This window comes from Gobio gobio, assembly GCF_949357685.1.
Source record: "Gobio gobio genome assembly, chromosome: 25".
NCBI lineage: Eukaryota > Metazoa > Chordata > Actinopteri > Cypriniformes > Gobionidae > Gobio > Gobio gobio.
The window spans coordinates 16,960,952-16,976,716 of record NC_137121.1 but is presented as its reverse complement, the minus strand read 5'-3'; the positions used below and the strand labels follow the sequence as shown (position 1 = coordinate 16,976,716).

Here is a 15,765-nt window from a genome sequence, read left to right as displayed (position 1 = left end):
TAACGACTTATATCAATAAACCGATACATCAGTTTTAAGTTTTATTTCGAGCTAACAAACATACATTTTCCCTCATTTTGAAGGCAGGGCGCTGTTGCTTTAATAATTGAGCCATCAGACGCAATAGTGGGAGCCAAAAACCTTTTCCGGTCTTTTTTTCCCTCACAAGTTTCCAAATAAACCACGTCCCAGGCACAGACAGCCAGGGTCTGTGATTTCGCCAGAGGTGACTCGTCTAAGTAAAAGACGATGCTGACATTTGTGATATTATCCCTTTGCGTGGGCTTTGGGGTGGGCAGCTCAGTGCACAGAGGGGGACATCTGGACATCACCGAGACCCTGCAGGAGCATGTGGCACAGGGACAAACCACTTTAAACGAGATGTTCAGGGAGGTGGAAAAACTGATGGAGGACACACAGCAGAAACTAGAGGAGGCTGTCCACCAGGTATGACTAAAGAAATAACAATCTCAACAGACTGAATTTTGTTTTGCGCCATGGTCCCTTTATGCGTAAGAATGGCTGTCCGATTCGTGAATTATCTTTTTTTTTTTTTAAAACATATATGTTCACAAAACCTCGAACGACTCACGGATTTGGTTTTAATAAATCCTACAAAAAGTTTTTAGTATTGTTCAGTGTTGCCTATATTTCTAAGAATATTTTAGTTTTAAATTACTTATAGTCGCAAGTTCTCGCAAAACTGAAATGGGATGTAATCGCAAAAATCTATATTAATAAAAAAAAAACGCAATCGAGCAATCGTGTCTCTGAATCATTTTTGAATCGGTTCTTTGAAATGAACTGTTTGATTAGAATTGATTCACTGACATGAATCGGACTTAATTTCCATCACTAGTGGATTAAACGCAATATTTACCTCCGATTTCTCAATGTCTTTTAAAAAAGTACAGTCAAAACATTATTCACATCTTGACAAAATGTTCTTAATATTAATCTTATTTGATAAATATACACAATCAGATGGAGAATGAGACATCAAAATCGCTGTTACATGGACGCAACTTTCCTGCCAGTTTTCACAATGAAACTACAACAGAGATCAAGGTGGGGAATCGGACCGTCCAACTGATAGAGAGAATCGACAAGGTATTTCATGTTTATTAGCTTGTACTTGATGTGATTTAGATTTATATCTGTTCTGTATTGACATGGACAGAAGTTCATTGTGCCCATGCCTTTGTAGTTTGATTTGCCTCGTCTCTATCTGCAACTAACACCTGGTTTTCCTCTAGGAAACAGATAATAAGACTGGAAAGACTCATTTTTCCAGAACTCTCATTCAGAACACTGAACGGTGGAATGAAGTAGATCATGTGAGTCTATATTTAATCTATAGCCTTAATATCCCATATATATTTAAGTTGTAATAAACCATCCATTTTATTTCTCAAAAAGTGACCATATAAAACAGATATCAAACTTCCAGTGCACAACCTGGTAAGTAAACACCAATTTATCCGGCTGCATTGGTCATTCTGAGCAGTGCTATGAACCCTGCTGTGAGTTTGTCGTCACTTTGGCAACCTGAGGTTCGAAAGCAGTTTATTTATTAAAACCAACATGGATTTTCCACTTCACCAGTCATCAAACTAGGACCTTCCATTTGCATGGGAAACATGTGGCACATCATTATGGAGACTTATCTAAACATGGACAATTCTTGTAAATAAAGTAGTTGAGGGACAGATGGTCCATGTCAGTCCTCTTTCCGCACATGTTGTGTTGTTGCTGTGCTTACCACGGACTAAAATATAAGCTTTTACTTCTTATAAGGCTTATAAAAGATGTCCTCTACAAGAATTATTCTTTTAAACCCTGGATCATTCAACATAAACACATTATGTCTTAGTTTTCAAGACTAAATGTAATGTTTAGCATCCTTCATTTCTACAGTACGCTCTCAATTCTCTTGAATAACAGACTAACTGTGTTTAATAGCTTTTGATTTAAATAAACTATATCAGCTACCGTTATATCCATTCCAGAGTAAGAATATATAAACATCACATTTATGGTCCTTGTGCATTTCCACAACCATTTTTACAGACGGCAGTGTCATTAGAGGCTCTTGTTCAGGCAGTCTTCTGGCACCAGGACAATATATGGTGAAATTAGAACAGCTGGAAAAAATGCATGGAAAGTGGTGCACTGGGAAAATGTGGTCGAGAGTTAGTGCCAGCAGCCATGTTGCCATGAGGCAGCTCTTAGTGGTTTCTCTCCCGTTTTGCACAGTGGCAAATCTGAGCTCACAGACAGTTGATAAGCATTGTATGTGTAGTAATGGGCAGCTGGTCATTTTTTTGCTAAATAAAACCCAGATGTGAACAATCAATACTTTATTTCCAGGACTACTTACCAAAAAAGTAATAATAATTTATATAATATATATAGCAATTTATATGTAGATGTAAATATATTTATATACTTATTATACTAGTGATATATAATTAATTATAATAAAAAATAAATAAATAAATGTGTATGTATATTATGTTTTTTGGTTTCCGTTTTACATATATTTATTATTGAATAATTAATTTATTATTAAAAGTAAAGTATATATACAAGTACTGTATATGTTATTATATATATATATATATATATATATATATATATATATATATATATATATATATATATATATATATATATATATAGTACTGTCAAGTCGATTAAGCGCATCTAAAATAAGTTTGTTTGTATGTGTATATATTATTTATATATATATATATATATATATTATAAACATACATGTGTATGTGTCTATATATACATATATGTATATATGCATGTATATTGTATATATGCATGTATATTTACATATATGCATATATATATATATATATTAGTGCTGTCCAACCGATTAATTGCATCTAATATAAAAAGTGAAACGTGTTTATATAATATATTTGTGTATATATTATTATAATTATATCTATTATAAACATAAATATGTGTGTGACTGTGTGTATGTATCTATATACACTCAACTAAAGGATTATTAGGAACACCTGTTCAATTTCTCATTAACGCAATTATCTAATCAACCAATCACATGGCAGTTGCTTCAATGCATTTAGGGGTGTGGTCCTGGTCAAGACAATCTCCTGAGCTCCAAACTGAATGTCAGAATGGAAAAGAAAGGTGATTTAAGCAATTTTGAGCGTGGCATGGTTGTTGGTGCCAGACGGGCCGGTCTGAGTATTTCACAATCTGCTCAGTTACTGGGATTTTCACGCACAACCATTTCTAGGGTTTACAAAGAATGGTGTGAAAAGGGAAAAACATCCAGTATGCGGCAGTCCTGTGGGCGAAAATGCCTTGTTGATGCTAGAGGTCAGAGGAGAATGGGCAGATTGATCTTTGGGATGTGGTGGAACGGGAACTTCGTGCCCTGGATGTGCATCCCACAAATCTCCATCAACTGCAAGATGCTATCCTATCAATATGGGCCAACATTTCTAAAGAATGCTTTCAGCACCTTGTTGAATCAATGCCACGTAGAATTAAGGCAGTTCTGAAGGTGAAAGGGGGTCAAACACAGTATTAGTATGGGGTTCCTAATAATTCTTTAGGTGAGTGTATATATACACACACATTATATAAACAAACTTTTGTTAGATGCGATTAATCAATTGACAGCACACACACATATACAGTATATATCCATATTGATATAAATTAATATGTATAATGTATGTAAATGTTTAAATCCTTATGTATCACTTAGAATATGTAAATGTCATATATTAATTTCATATATAAGTCTCACTCATGAATTTTAAATGTAATGCATTTTGTGACGATGTCTTATGTCGTCTACACATTTTCAGTTTGTATTGTCTTCCAGAAGAACTTGGACCTGAACTTCCAATTCTTCAAGAAAGTTGTTTTTGTTCATCGTGAGGAATTGATGAGAGTTTTTTTCATGTGACTCACTCGCATTAGTCTAGACTCCAGACATTGTAACCTTGGGGGGAAGGGTACGGATTTGGCTTTGATGTTGACTGCGAAGTGGTAGGTTACAGCTCTCACAGGAGTGAAGCGCTGAGATGGATTTCTGCACCACTAGATCCGTAAATGTGGAATTAATTATGACACCGCTGATGAGATCATCAGGCATTAACTTTCAAAAATGACTCCTGTTTGTCTGCATTGAACCGCAGGGCAGTTTGAGACTATTCGATATTCTTTATCAAGTTTATTTGTAAATATTTTTTCAGCAGAGTGATAGTTCAAACTATTACATCTTATTTCCCTCCTTTTCCTTAGGCTATAAAGTTAAGTCACAAAACTTCCAGCGTTTCCAACAAAGGACTGTTTTTGTTAATACATTATTATATCCACTCATCGTGGGAAGCGTAGATGAGGTGGATGTTCCAGGCAATACAAATATGTTTTTCAGTAAATGCTAGGTGGTCGTTTAACAGTCCCCAACTGAATTCCGGTTTTGGAAACACCTCGTTGGAATTTCTAGACCTAAAGTACAAAACAAAACTTCCTATTACAGTACTTTAGGGACAATACTGTAGGATACTTCAAAGAAAAACTCCCTGACAAACAAAAATACTGTCATCATGTACTCACCCTCATGCCGTTCCAAACCTCTATGACTTTCTTCTGTGGATCATAATAGGAGGTTTAGCAGAATGTCCACGCTGCTCTTTTACATACAATGAACGTGAATGGTGAACAAAAGCAGAACACTAGTACTGCCTGCCACTGTCAGAAATGTGGTAATTTGTCACATAATTAAATGGAGTTATGGTGTTGTATCAAAATATAGTCCAGCAGAGTTTATTGTATGAATAGGGGCCCTTGGGATTTTTGCTCAACTGTAACTGTAATAACAATGTTTCTGTAATAAATAATGTCAGTTCGTTCTTGTTCACTCAGGAGTGCATGATTGATGAGGACTGTGGGGAAGGCAGCTTCTGCCTGTATGAGATCATCACCTCCAAATGCATCCCGTGCCAGACGGCTAATATGGTCTGTGCTCACTTTTTGTAAAAAAAACCCCAAAACAACAACATTATATATATATATATATACACACTATATTGCCAAAAGTATTGGGATACCAAATCATTGAATTCAGGTGTTCCAATCACTTCCATGGCCACAAGGTGTATAAATCAAGCACCTTCTACAAACATTTGTGAAAGAATGGATCGCTCTCGGGAGCTCAGTGAATTCAAGCGTGGTACCGTGATAGGTTGCTTGCCACCTGTGTAATAAGTCTATTCATGAAATTTCCTCACTACTAACTATTCCACGGTCAACTGTTAGTGGTATTATAACAAATGTGGAAGCAATTGGGAACAACAGCAACTCATCCACGAAGTGGTTGGCTACGTAAAATCACAGAGCGGGGTCAGCGCATGCTGAGGCGCACAGTACACAGAAGTCGCCAACTTTCTACTGAGTCAATAGCTACAGACCTCCAAATTTTGTGTGGCTTTCAGATAAGCTCAAGAACAGGTGGGGTTGTTCTTCAGGGGTTAGGCTTGGCCCCTTAGTTCCAGTGAAAGGAACTCTTCATGCATCAGCATACCAAGATATTTTGGACAATTTCATGCTCCCAACTTTGTGGGAACAGTTTGGGGATGGCAGTTTGAGGATAGAACACCTTTGGGATGAATTAGAGCGGAGACTGCGAGCCAGGCCTTCTCGTCCAACCTCAGTGCCTGACCTCACAAATGTGCTTCTAGAAGATTGGTCAAAAATTCCCACAAACACACTCCTAAACCTTGTGGAAAGCCATCCCAGAAGAGTTGAAGCTGTTATAGCTGCAAAGGGTGGGACAACTCCATATTAAACCATACGGATTAAGAATGGGATGTCATTAAAGTTCATGTGCATGTAAAGGCAGGCGTCCCAAAACCTTTGGCAATAGTGTATATATTTACAAACTTTAATGTTAGATGCGATTCATTGATTTATAGGTGAACCCTGGACCACAAAACCAGTCATAAATTGCACAAGTATATTTGTGGCAATAGCCAACAATACATTGGACTAAATTGAACAAAATTATAGATTTTTATGCCAAAAATCATTAAGATATTAAGTAAAGATCATGTTCCATTAAGATATTTAGTACATTTCCTACCGTAAATATATAAAAAATGTGTTATTATTGGTAATATGCATTGCTAAGAACTTCATTTGGACAACTTTAAAGACGATTTTCTCAATATTTAGATTTTTTTTGCACCCTCAGATTCCAGATTTTCAAATAGTTGCAATAGTATTTGACCAAATATCCTAACAAACCATACATTAATGGAAAGCTTATTTATTCAGCCTTCAGATGATTTATAAACATTAATTTAAAAACATTGACCCTTATGACTGGTTTTGTGGTTCAGGGTCACAAACACACACACACGTGTATATATAAGACACAAAATTTGTCTAAAAACATATTGATGTTATTTATTTCTAGGAGTGCACAAAGGACGTGGAGTGTTGTGGAGATCAGCTGTGTGTGTGGGGTGTTTGTGCTCAGAACAGAACCAAAGGACAGTCTGGAACAATCTGTCAGTACCAGAGCGACTGCAGTCCTCAACACTGCTGTGCCTTTCACAAAGGTTCTGAACTCTTTGTATAGATTATCATAGTTTTAAAGTTGTAATGGTTTTAGGATTCAAAGTCAGGGACAATGGTAACTAAATCTGTAAATGAAACTGTACATCTGTAAATTTCAAAAGTAGCAAAAATAAATGAAGGCATGAGAAAGTTTTAACCTTTATATAACTAAAAGAAAATGTTTGACTAAAAATCAACCCCTGGGACACATAAACGTGCCTGTATACGCAACTATATTATATATCCAAAATAAGCAGTTGGTTATATTGTAAAACATCTGAAAAATGTTTCAGCAGTCAGACCTCCCAGTCAGCAGATTTCTCCTCAAGTACTAAATAATCGTTTCCTTGAATTTGCAATTGAAATCCAAGCTCACTCGGTTCACAATGTTCCTCAGTGGTCTTACCGTTGCCAAATATGCATTAATCACACAAAATGCACACCAACAACATTTGCTGTGGTTTTGACACATCAGCCCATTTCCTGAGGTCTGGAGTCCATCTTATCTTTATCTGCTTCCTTTCTGCTGTACCTCTCTGTAGTCTCTATCGCCCCTCCCTCCTCTTTTTAATATTTGTTTTTTTTCTCTCCAGCCCTGCTCTTCCCTGTGTGCCGCCCCAAGCCACAGGAAGGCCAAGGCTGCCACAGTCACCCCAACCAGCTGATGGAGCTGTTACTGTGGGACGAGGAGGGCCCGCAGGACCACTGCCCCTGTGCTGCAGGCCTGCACTGCCAGCCTCTCCAGTGAGACAACAATTTAATCACAAACATTCCTTGCATGCGTCTATCTGGGCTGTGTTTCCCAAAAGCATCGTGAGCCTGCTTGATCGTAGAGACCATTAGTGGCAATTATTACGATCAACTTAGGCTTGCTTGGGACACAGCCCTGGTGTGTTGCATATGGCTAAGCAAGTTTGGCCTAAACAATTTTTTAATTTTGCATTGACATTTTTGTTCTCTGTAATTGTAATCTAGCCAGCCAATCAGATTGCAGCTTGTGGGTTAGAGAAAGCTCTTGATATTTTACTAATTTTTATATATATATATAGGGGTCAATTCAGGTAAATTGGGACACTTTTTGCCATTTATACGATTGTGATTTTTATGTATATATACCCCCTTTATATACATTTTAGATATTTAGAGTTTAGTATTTACAAATGTGTATATATAAAAGAAATTAATATTTTTAAATAAACTTGTGTGTATGTGTATTTATATATATATATATATATATATATATATAACGTATTCACAGCGCTTCACTTTTTCCACATTTTATGTTACAGCCTTATTCCAAAATGGATTCAATTAATTATTTTCCTCAAGATTTTCCAAACAATACTCATAATGACAACATGAAAGAAGTTTGTTTAAAATCTTAGCAAATTTATTAACAATAAAAAACAGAAGAAAAAAAAAAACATGTACATAAGTATTCACGGCCTTTGCTCAATACTTTGGTGAAGCACCTTTGGCACCAATTACAGCCTCAAGTGTTTTTGTGTATGATATTACAAGCGTGGCACACCTATTTTTGGGCAGTTTCTCCCTTTCTTCTTTGCAGGACCTCTCAAGTACCATCAGGTTGGATGGGGAGCGTTGGTGCACAGCCATGTTCAATCGGGTTCAAGTCTGGGCTCTGTATGGGCCACTCAAGGACATTCACAGAGCTGTCCCGTAGACACTCCTTTGTAACCTTGGGTTTCTGCTTAGGGTCGTTGTCCAGTTGGAAGATTAACCTTTGCCCCAGTCTGATGTCTCTGTACATTGCTGCATTCATCTTTTCTCGATCGTTACTAGTTTCCCAGTTCCTGCCACTGAAAAACATCCCCACAGCATGATGCTGCCACCACCATGCTTCACTGTAGGGATGGTATTGGCCAGGTGATGAGCGCTGCCTGGTTTTCTCCAGACATGACGCTTGCCATTCAGGCCAAAGAGTTCAATCTTTGTTTCATCAGACCAGAGAATTTTGTTTCTCATAGTCTGAGAGACCTTCAGGTGCCTTTTGGCAAACTCCAGGCTGGCTGTCATGTGCCTTTTACTGAGGAGTGGCTTCCGTCTGGCCACTCTACCATACGGGCCTGATTGGTGGAGTGCTGCAGAGATGGTTGTTCTTCTGGAAGGTTCTCCTCTCTCCACAGAGAAACGCTGGAGCTCTGTCAGAGTGACCATCAGGTTCTTGGTCACCTCCCTGACTAAGGCCCTCCTCCCCCGATCACTCATTTTGGCCGGGCGGCCAGCTCTAGGTAGAGTCCTGGTGGTAACAAACTCCTTCTATTTATGGACGATGGAGGCCACTGTGCTCATTGGGACCGTTCCCCAGATCTGTGCCTTGATACAATCCTGTCTCGGAGGTCTACAGACAATTCCTTGGCCTTCATTGCTTGGTTTGTGCTCTGACATGCACTGTTAACAGTGGGACCTTATAGACAGGTGTGTGGCTTTTCAAATCATGTCTAATCAACAGAATTTACCACAGGTGGACTCCAATCAAGTTGTAAACGTCTCAAAGATGATCAGTGGAAACAGGATGCACCTGAGCTCAATTCTGAATAAGGCTGTAACAACAAAATGTGGAAAAAGTGAAGCGATGTGAATACTTTCCGGATGCACTGTATATGCAAAAACACTCACATTTATCTGTTCTATTGTTATAGGAAAAGATCAGTGTGTGTAGATGAGAGGAACTCTTCTGGTGAAGGAAATGTGGACTGATCATTCCCACAGAAACTGGAATTTCATCAGTTTTGTAATTTTGTCTGTATTTGCAGTAATCTCTGTAGCGTCAAAGTGCCTTTTTTAATTTCTTAATTCTAATTTATACAAATGTTTGTGCCATGTGTACTTTGTGTGCCACTATGGACATCACATGGAATTAAAAAGATAATGTGTTTTCAAAAAGTGTAATATTTTTATATGACTGTGTTCTGAATTTGTGGACCTAGCTGGATATTATATTCCTTCCTAATAAATATGATTTCTGGTCATTTTTAGTTGACTTTTGAATTTGTTATTTTGAAAAGCAAATGTTTAAAAGCAAGAAAAAAGTAACCACTTGTGGAAATGTAAACAGCAGATGGCAGTGTTGAATCCCCCAAACCCGTAAGACTTTTGTCCATCATCTGAACACAAATGAAATTCTTTTTAATGAAATCTGAGAGCTTTCTGTACACTTCACTGACAGCTACGCAACTTACACTTTGACGCTTCATAAAGAGCTCGTAAAAATAAACCATATGAATTGAGCGGTTTAGTAAAAATGTTGACACACGATCGCTTTAAGATGAACAGATTAATTTAGGCTTTTATTCACATATAAACATTAATCAACTCGCACATCAGTTGTGGTAAACGGAATCTCAAGCATGTTCGCTTGACACATGAGAACCAATGAGGTTCATTCTCGTGTTCGCAGCACGTTTGAGCTTCCGCAAGAAACAATGAGGTTCATTCTTGTGTTACGCAGCACGTTTGAGCTTCCGCAAGAAACAATGAGGTTCATTCTTGTGTTACGCAGCACATTTGAGCTTCAATTAGAACCAATGAGGTTCATTCTTGTGTCACACAGCACGTTTGAGCTTCAATTAGAACCAATGAGGTTCATTCTTGTGTTACGCAGCACGTTTGAGCTTCAATTAGAACCAATGAGGTTCATTCTTGTGTTACGCAATACGTTTGAGCTTCAATTAGAACCAATGAGGTTCATTCTTGTGTTACGCAATACGTTTGAGCTTCAATTAGAACCAATGAGGTTCATTCTTGTGTCACACAGCACGTTTGAGCTTCAATTAGAACCAATGAGGTTCATTCTTGTGTTACGCAGCACGTTTGAGCTTCAATTAGAACCAATGAGGTTCATTCTTGTGTTACGCAATACGTTTGAGCTTCAATTAGAACCAATGAGGTTCATTCTTGTGTTACGCAATACGTTTGAGCTTCAATTAGAACCAATGAGGTTCATTCTTGTGTTACGTAACACGTTTGAGCTTCAATTAGAACCATTGAGGTTCATTCTTGTGTTACGCAATACGTTTAAGCTTCCGCAAGAACCATTGAGGTTCATTCTCGTGTTCGCAGCACGTTTGAGCTTCCGTTAGAACCAATGAGGTTCATTCTCGTGTTCGCAGCACGTTTGAGCTTCCGCTAGAACCAATGAGGTTCATTCTCGTGTTCGCAGCACGTTTGAGCTTCCGCTAGAACCAATGAGGTTCATTCTCGTGTTCGCAGCACGTTTGAGCTTCCGCTAGAACCAATGAGGTTCATTCTCGTGTTCGCAGCACGTTTGAGCTTCCGCTAGAACCAATGAGGTTCATTCTCGTGTTCGCAGCAGGTTTGAGCTTCTGCAAGAACCAATGAGGTTCTTTTTCGTGTGTTAAGCAGCACATTTGAGCTTCCACAAGAACCAATGAGGTTCATTCTCATGTGTCATATTCATAATCAGTTTATCATAAAGCGATCGCATCTCTTCAGAAAATTTGGACTAAACCGCTTAATTCATTTGGATTAGTTTTATGATCTCTTAAGTTTTTGAAGCGTCAAAGTGGTAGTTGTGTAAGCTGTCAATGGAGGGACAGAAAGGATCTTTATTTTGTGTTTTCCAAAGATGAACAAAAGTTTTACAGGTTTGGAATGATATGAGAGTAATTAATGACAATTTTCATTTTTGGGTGAACTATCCCTAGAAGATGTATTTTAACTATTAAATCATAGTTAAATGTTCTTTACAGCTTAAAACAGTAACAGCCAATGATGAATCATTAAACTGAAAAATAAGTTCACATACTTTATTCTTTATTTCTTTTGGTTTACAAACGAAAGGCACCCATTGATTTTGAACCCTCCTCTTGACTTTTTAATGTGGCAATTATAATTCTCCCAGAAAACAGATCATTACAGGATATTAAACAAAAAAAAATAAAACAGTACATATAAATAAAGGCAGACAAAATGGAAAGAAGGAGAAACAAAATACACTTGTCCTGTCAAGGCCTGACATCGACTTTATCTTACATTGTATAAATGACCAAAGAAAATGATAATATTACCTTTATAAAATGCTGTGGGAAATGAATCATGAAGTGATCTGTGACAAAAATACCAATGATGCCTAATATTACACATCATAAAGAAAACTACAAAGATAAGTTGACTACTATACTATACATTGCAATATATTTCTTTATTTTACCCAATTTTGGGGTAAAAAATACTCTTGATGAGACCCTGAATACACAAAACTTGTTTTCAAAATCACAATTCCACTCAAACTCCCACATAAAAATACAGATTCTGACAGAAGCGCTGAAATGAAGGCAAGGATAATTTTCATCAGTTTTTTAAACCGTTAATAGAAAAGTCGTAATAGTTAATTTATAATCCACACAGTTAGTAACGAGCCATCAACTAGCATTTCCTGGTATTATATTAAGCTGTGCAAAGAGTTCAGCTGGTACGTAACTTGACATTAACTGTGAGCCCGAAGCACGAGAGACCTTAAAAGCAGCCTTTACAGCTCTTCTTTTCACTTGTCATTTCGCATCATAAACAACCACATCCTATTTATTTCAAACATGGAAAATACTTGGTAGCAGACAATGTTAAATTACAGTGTTATCTTGTACAGAAATGGTTTACAAAACATACATCTGTTGGCTCTTTCACATTACTTCAACATTCAGACAGGTCACAGAATGAATCAGGTGAGGAAAGGAAAGGAAAAACACTTAAATCCAGTTATAATGAACCGTCACCCTCTGATATGGAATTGAAGTGCTGAAGAAAGTAAAGACGCTACAAATTAGCGTAACTTACAGCTTATACACGAGTTAAGTCGACATATTCGGTTTTCTCAGACTGTTTTAGAGATTTACGCAAACGATAACATGTTTATGTACAAAAGTCCATTACCTAAACACTAAGTAGTTATGGCAAAGAGACAACAAATCACGCTTCATTCATGAAACTCGAGCGGAACAAAAGTGTAAATTGTTCATTAAACATCAACGGGTTTACAAACCATCTCCGCAAACCCACGTTGCTCATGTTTATTAATGAGGCTCATTATTCATAAAAGGCAACAAGTTAAAGCATGTGAAAACCAGAGGCTTGCGTTCGCTAGCATTTTTTAGGAAAACGGACAAGCCTGATTGACTTAAAGCGACTTAAAGATTGCTTTCACAAAAACAAAAGACCCCAACTAGCACAAATAAATGTATTACAAGATGACATGGTATTGACTAAAGTAGAGAGTGTGAAGACACAAACATGAGGCCTGGGAATCAGACACTTAAGATGCTTATTTGGTGACACGTCAATTGTGCGAAGAGGGTGAGAGGAATTGGAAAGAAGTAAGGCAAAAGAGATGAATCTAACAAAGACGCCGGGCACATGATGAAGATAATTTTTGAACTGTAGGCACAGAGCTGAGACAAAGCTATCTCTAATTTTTTTCTCCTTGTGCTTCGTTGATTACAGTTGGAAAGGGGCCATTGCCACTAAGTATGAGCAAGTGTGTAAACCATAATAATAATAATAATAATAATAATCAAGCGTCGCCCACAACCTGTTGCGTTCAGGAGGTGGAACAGGTACAGTAAATGCTCAAACACGCTCGGCACGAACACAGTCGCTCTCATTGTGCTGAGAGAGCTTCTTAGACCTCGTGGCCAGAAAATTCATGCTTTCTACATAGCAGTTGAGTGCACTTGCACCCTGTGATGTTAAGGGCGCACTTGCGCAGGAGGGGAGGATAGCGGATACTATGCTTGCCCGTATGCTTGACCCTCAGAGTCCGGAGTGTCGCAAAGCAGAAGTGTGTGCATAGCCGTCGGGAGAGGGGGGGAGGGCAGTTGGGGTGGATTCAGTATCTCATGGTGCTGGAGGCTCTGAAATAGGAGAGGAACTTGAAGCACAAGCTGACGACGAAGTACCAGATGTTTCTGGCCATCTGTGAACGGGCGATGAAGATGCGCCAGATCAAAACTACCAAGATGGTGTTGAAAGTATAGCGAATGTTCCGAAGCCTACAAGAAAAGAAAACAAATAAAAAAAAATATTTTATAGAAATATTTCATATTGGTGGCATCTCTACTTAAAATGTATATTTGATTAGTCGATAATTATTTTCATTTTATGGCTGATATTAAAATTCTATACTATTTTGTCTAAACCGTCATCCTCTCCTCGAGTCATTTTGACCTGAAACACTTTTTTTTGTAAACTTGGAATACATTTTTTTTTACTGGTTCGAGTTTAAAGAAAGTAACAAATCTATCCATCGTGGGTCAATTTGACCCCCAGTGGAATTAATGGAATGTGAGGATTTGTCAAAAAAATATACAAAATCTGGCACAATGCAGAACAAACACACACAACTGAAGGCATTTGTGCCTTCACATGCATGCACACACCCTGGAATTCCCATTAAAACTGATGGGGGGAGGGGGGGTCATATAATGGGAGCAATGTATATAAAAATCAATCTGTCAAAATGCAGACCGCACACAGATATGAAGTGGTTAGATTTGAACACAGTTACAATGCAGAACACCCCCCCCCCCCACACACACACACACACACACAAATGCTAAATAAATGATGAAATTATAACAGCATTTTTTATTAAAATGAATTTTTAAATAAATATTCTTTAAGTTTTTCCACAAGGTTGACAGACACCCAATATGAGATATTTTGAGCTGAATTAAGGTTATGAATGTATTAGAGAGTTATTTTGTATTCATGTTGACAGAATGTGAAGAATGTGCTTAAATCTTATTATTTATTGATAAACGTAACAGAACACTAGATATTCACAACCAAGAAAGTTCATTATTTGCATGCGTTTTAAAGCCTTGCCGGCTCATCCGTGTGCGCGGTTTTAACATGCGCTTTTCCGAGCGCGCGCACTAAAAGCCTGTCAAACACGTGATTACTGAACTAAGTAGTCGTCTAACTGCGCTAATAATACCGTCAAATACACACAAGGTTAACATAAACACAGTCGGTTATGTCTAAAGTGAAAGTAAAATCGGTGTGTGTCTGTATATTAGATGCACGGAGGTCTTAAAAGGACAGCAGCGCAGTAGTGGACACGCGATCCTTAAAGGGACAGTTCACCTCAAAAATTTTCATTATTTACTCAATATATTATATACTCTAATATTGTTCCAAACGTGTATTCATTTCTCAATGACAGAATTTTCATTTTTGAATAAACTATCCCTTTAAATGTTAATACAACAACAAAAGACAAAGAGAAAATCACTCGCTGCTCTTGACTGAAAAACTAATACAGTAGCTTTAATAAGAATCAATGTATATTTTATAGTGAAGTCTATGTAGTGTTTTATTTGTACATTTATTTATTCAATTTCATACTTAAATGCTGCTGTACAGCTCTGAGCTGCCAGTGTAAATCTTTATATATATTTATTATATATTATCCAATACACTAGGAATGTGATCAAGGTTTTTTTTTAAGTAAAGTTTTAAGTTTAAGTAAGGGTTTTCAATTCTTTTAAGTAAAATAAAGAAAGAGTATTGCAATAAAAAAATAGTATTTTTTCTCCTTAACCTCTTGCTGTTCCTGTCGCCTAAGAATAGAATAGCAAAAAACTGATGTGACAAGCCATTAGAACCGAACCGAAAACCGTGGTTAAAAACCGAGGTATGTATTGAACCGTGGACAAACTGTATTTTTGCATCCCTAGTACCAATATATGATGCATTGTTAAATCACACACACAAAACAAACCAACTAGTGTAAAATCGCCCTAATGTAAAGCAAAGTTATGTAATTGCGCATCTTGGAATTAATTAGGAAAATGTGCATCCTTCAAACTATAAATACAAAGTGAATAAATGTAAATTAATTTACAATAGGAGTTCAATGAGCGACCGACATTTGGCAATGCGACAAAGCTGAGCAGCTGTAAATGACAGAGCTGCAATTACTATATCAGGGTATAGTAGGTAACCTAGATAACTTCAACACTTACTTGTTCAAGTGTTTGCGTGCCGCTGGGAGTCCTGACAACTCTTCATTGAGAACGTACTTCTTAGTGCCCATGCAGTAATTCTCCATGTATTCTGCCCAGTGTAACTGCCTGACGTCAAAGTTAAATATCTGAGCAGAAAAAGCAC

General features: G+C 37.4%; 2 protein-coding genes across 4 annotated transcripts in view; one reads left to right on the top strand and one right to left on the bottom strand.

Moving 5' to 3' along the window:
• Positions 1-166: 166 nt before the first annotated feature.
• On the top strand, positions 167-11,398 carry dkk3b (dickkopf WNT signaling pathway inhibitor 3b). The gene is made up of 7 exons (XM_079810080.1): positions 167-447; positions 985-1,110; positions 1,257-1,337; positions 4,921-5,013; positions 6,473-6,617; positions 7,209-7,359; positions 9,279-11,398. The coding sequence occupies exons 1-7, from the start codon at positions 250-252 to the stop codon at positions 9,334-9,336; spliced, it is 852 nt and encodes a 283-aa protein (XP_079666206.1). The 5' UTR covers positions 167-249; the 3' UTR covers positions 9,337-11,398.
• Positions 11,381-15,765, bottom strand: part of far1 (fatty acyl CoA reductase 1) — a 38,619-nt gene continuing 34,234 nt past the window's right edge. For 2 of the 3 annotated variants that reach the window (XM_079810076.1, XM_079810075.1), the window contains exons 11-12: positions 15,621-15,748; positions 11,386-13,643 (exon numbers count right to left, since the gene is read on the bottom strand). In XM_079810076.1, the coding sequence (XP_079666202.1) occupies positions 13,481-13,643; positions 15,621-15,748 (291 nt within the window). In that variant the 3' untranslated portion in view covers positions 11,386-13,480. Of the gene's footprint in view, positions 13,644-15,620; positions 15,749-15,765 lie in introns of all 3 variants that reach the window. The other variant, XM_079810074.1, reaches the window with a different exon arrangement.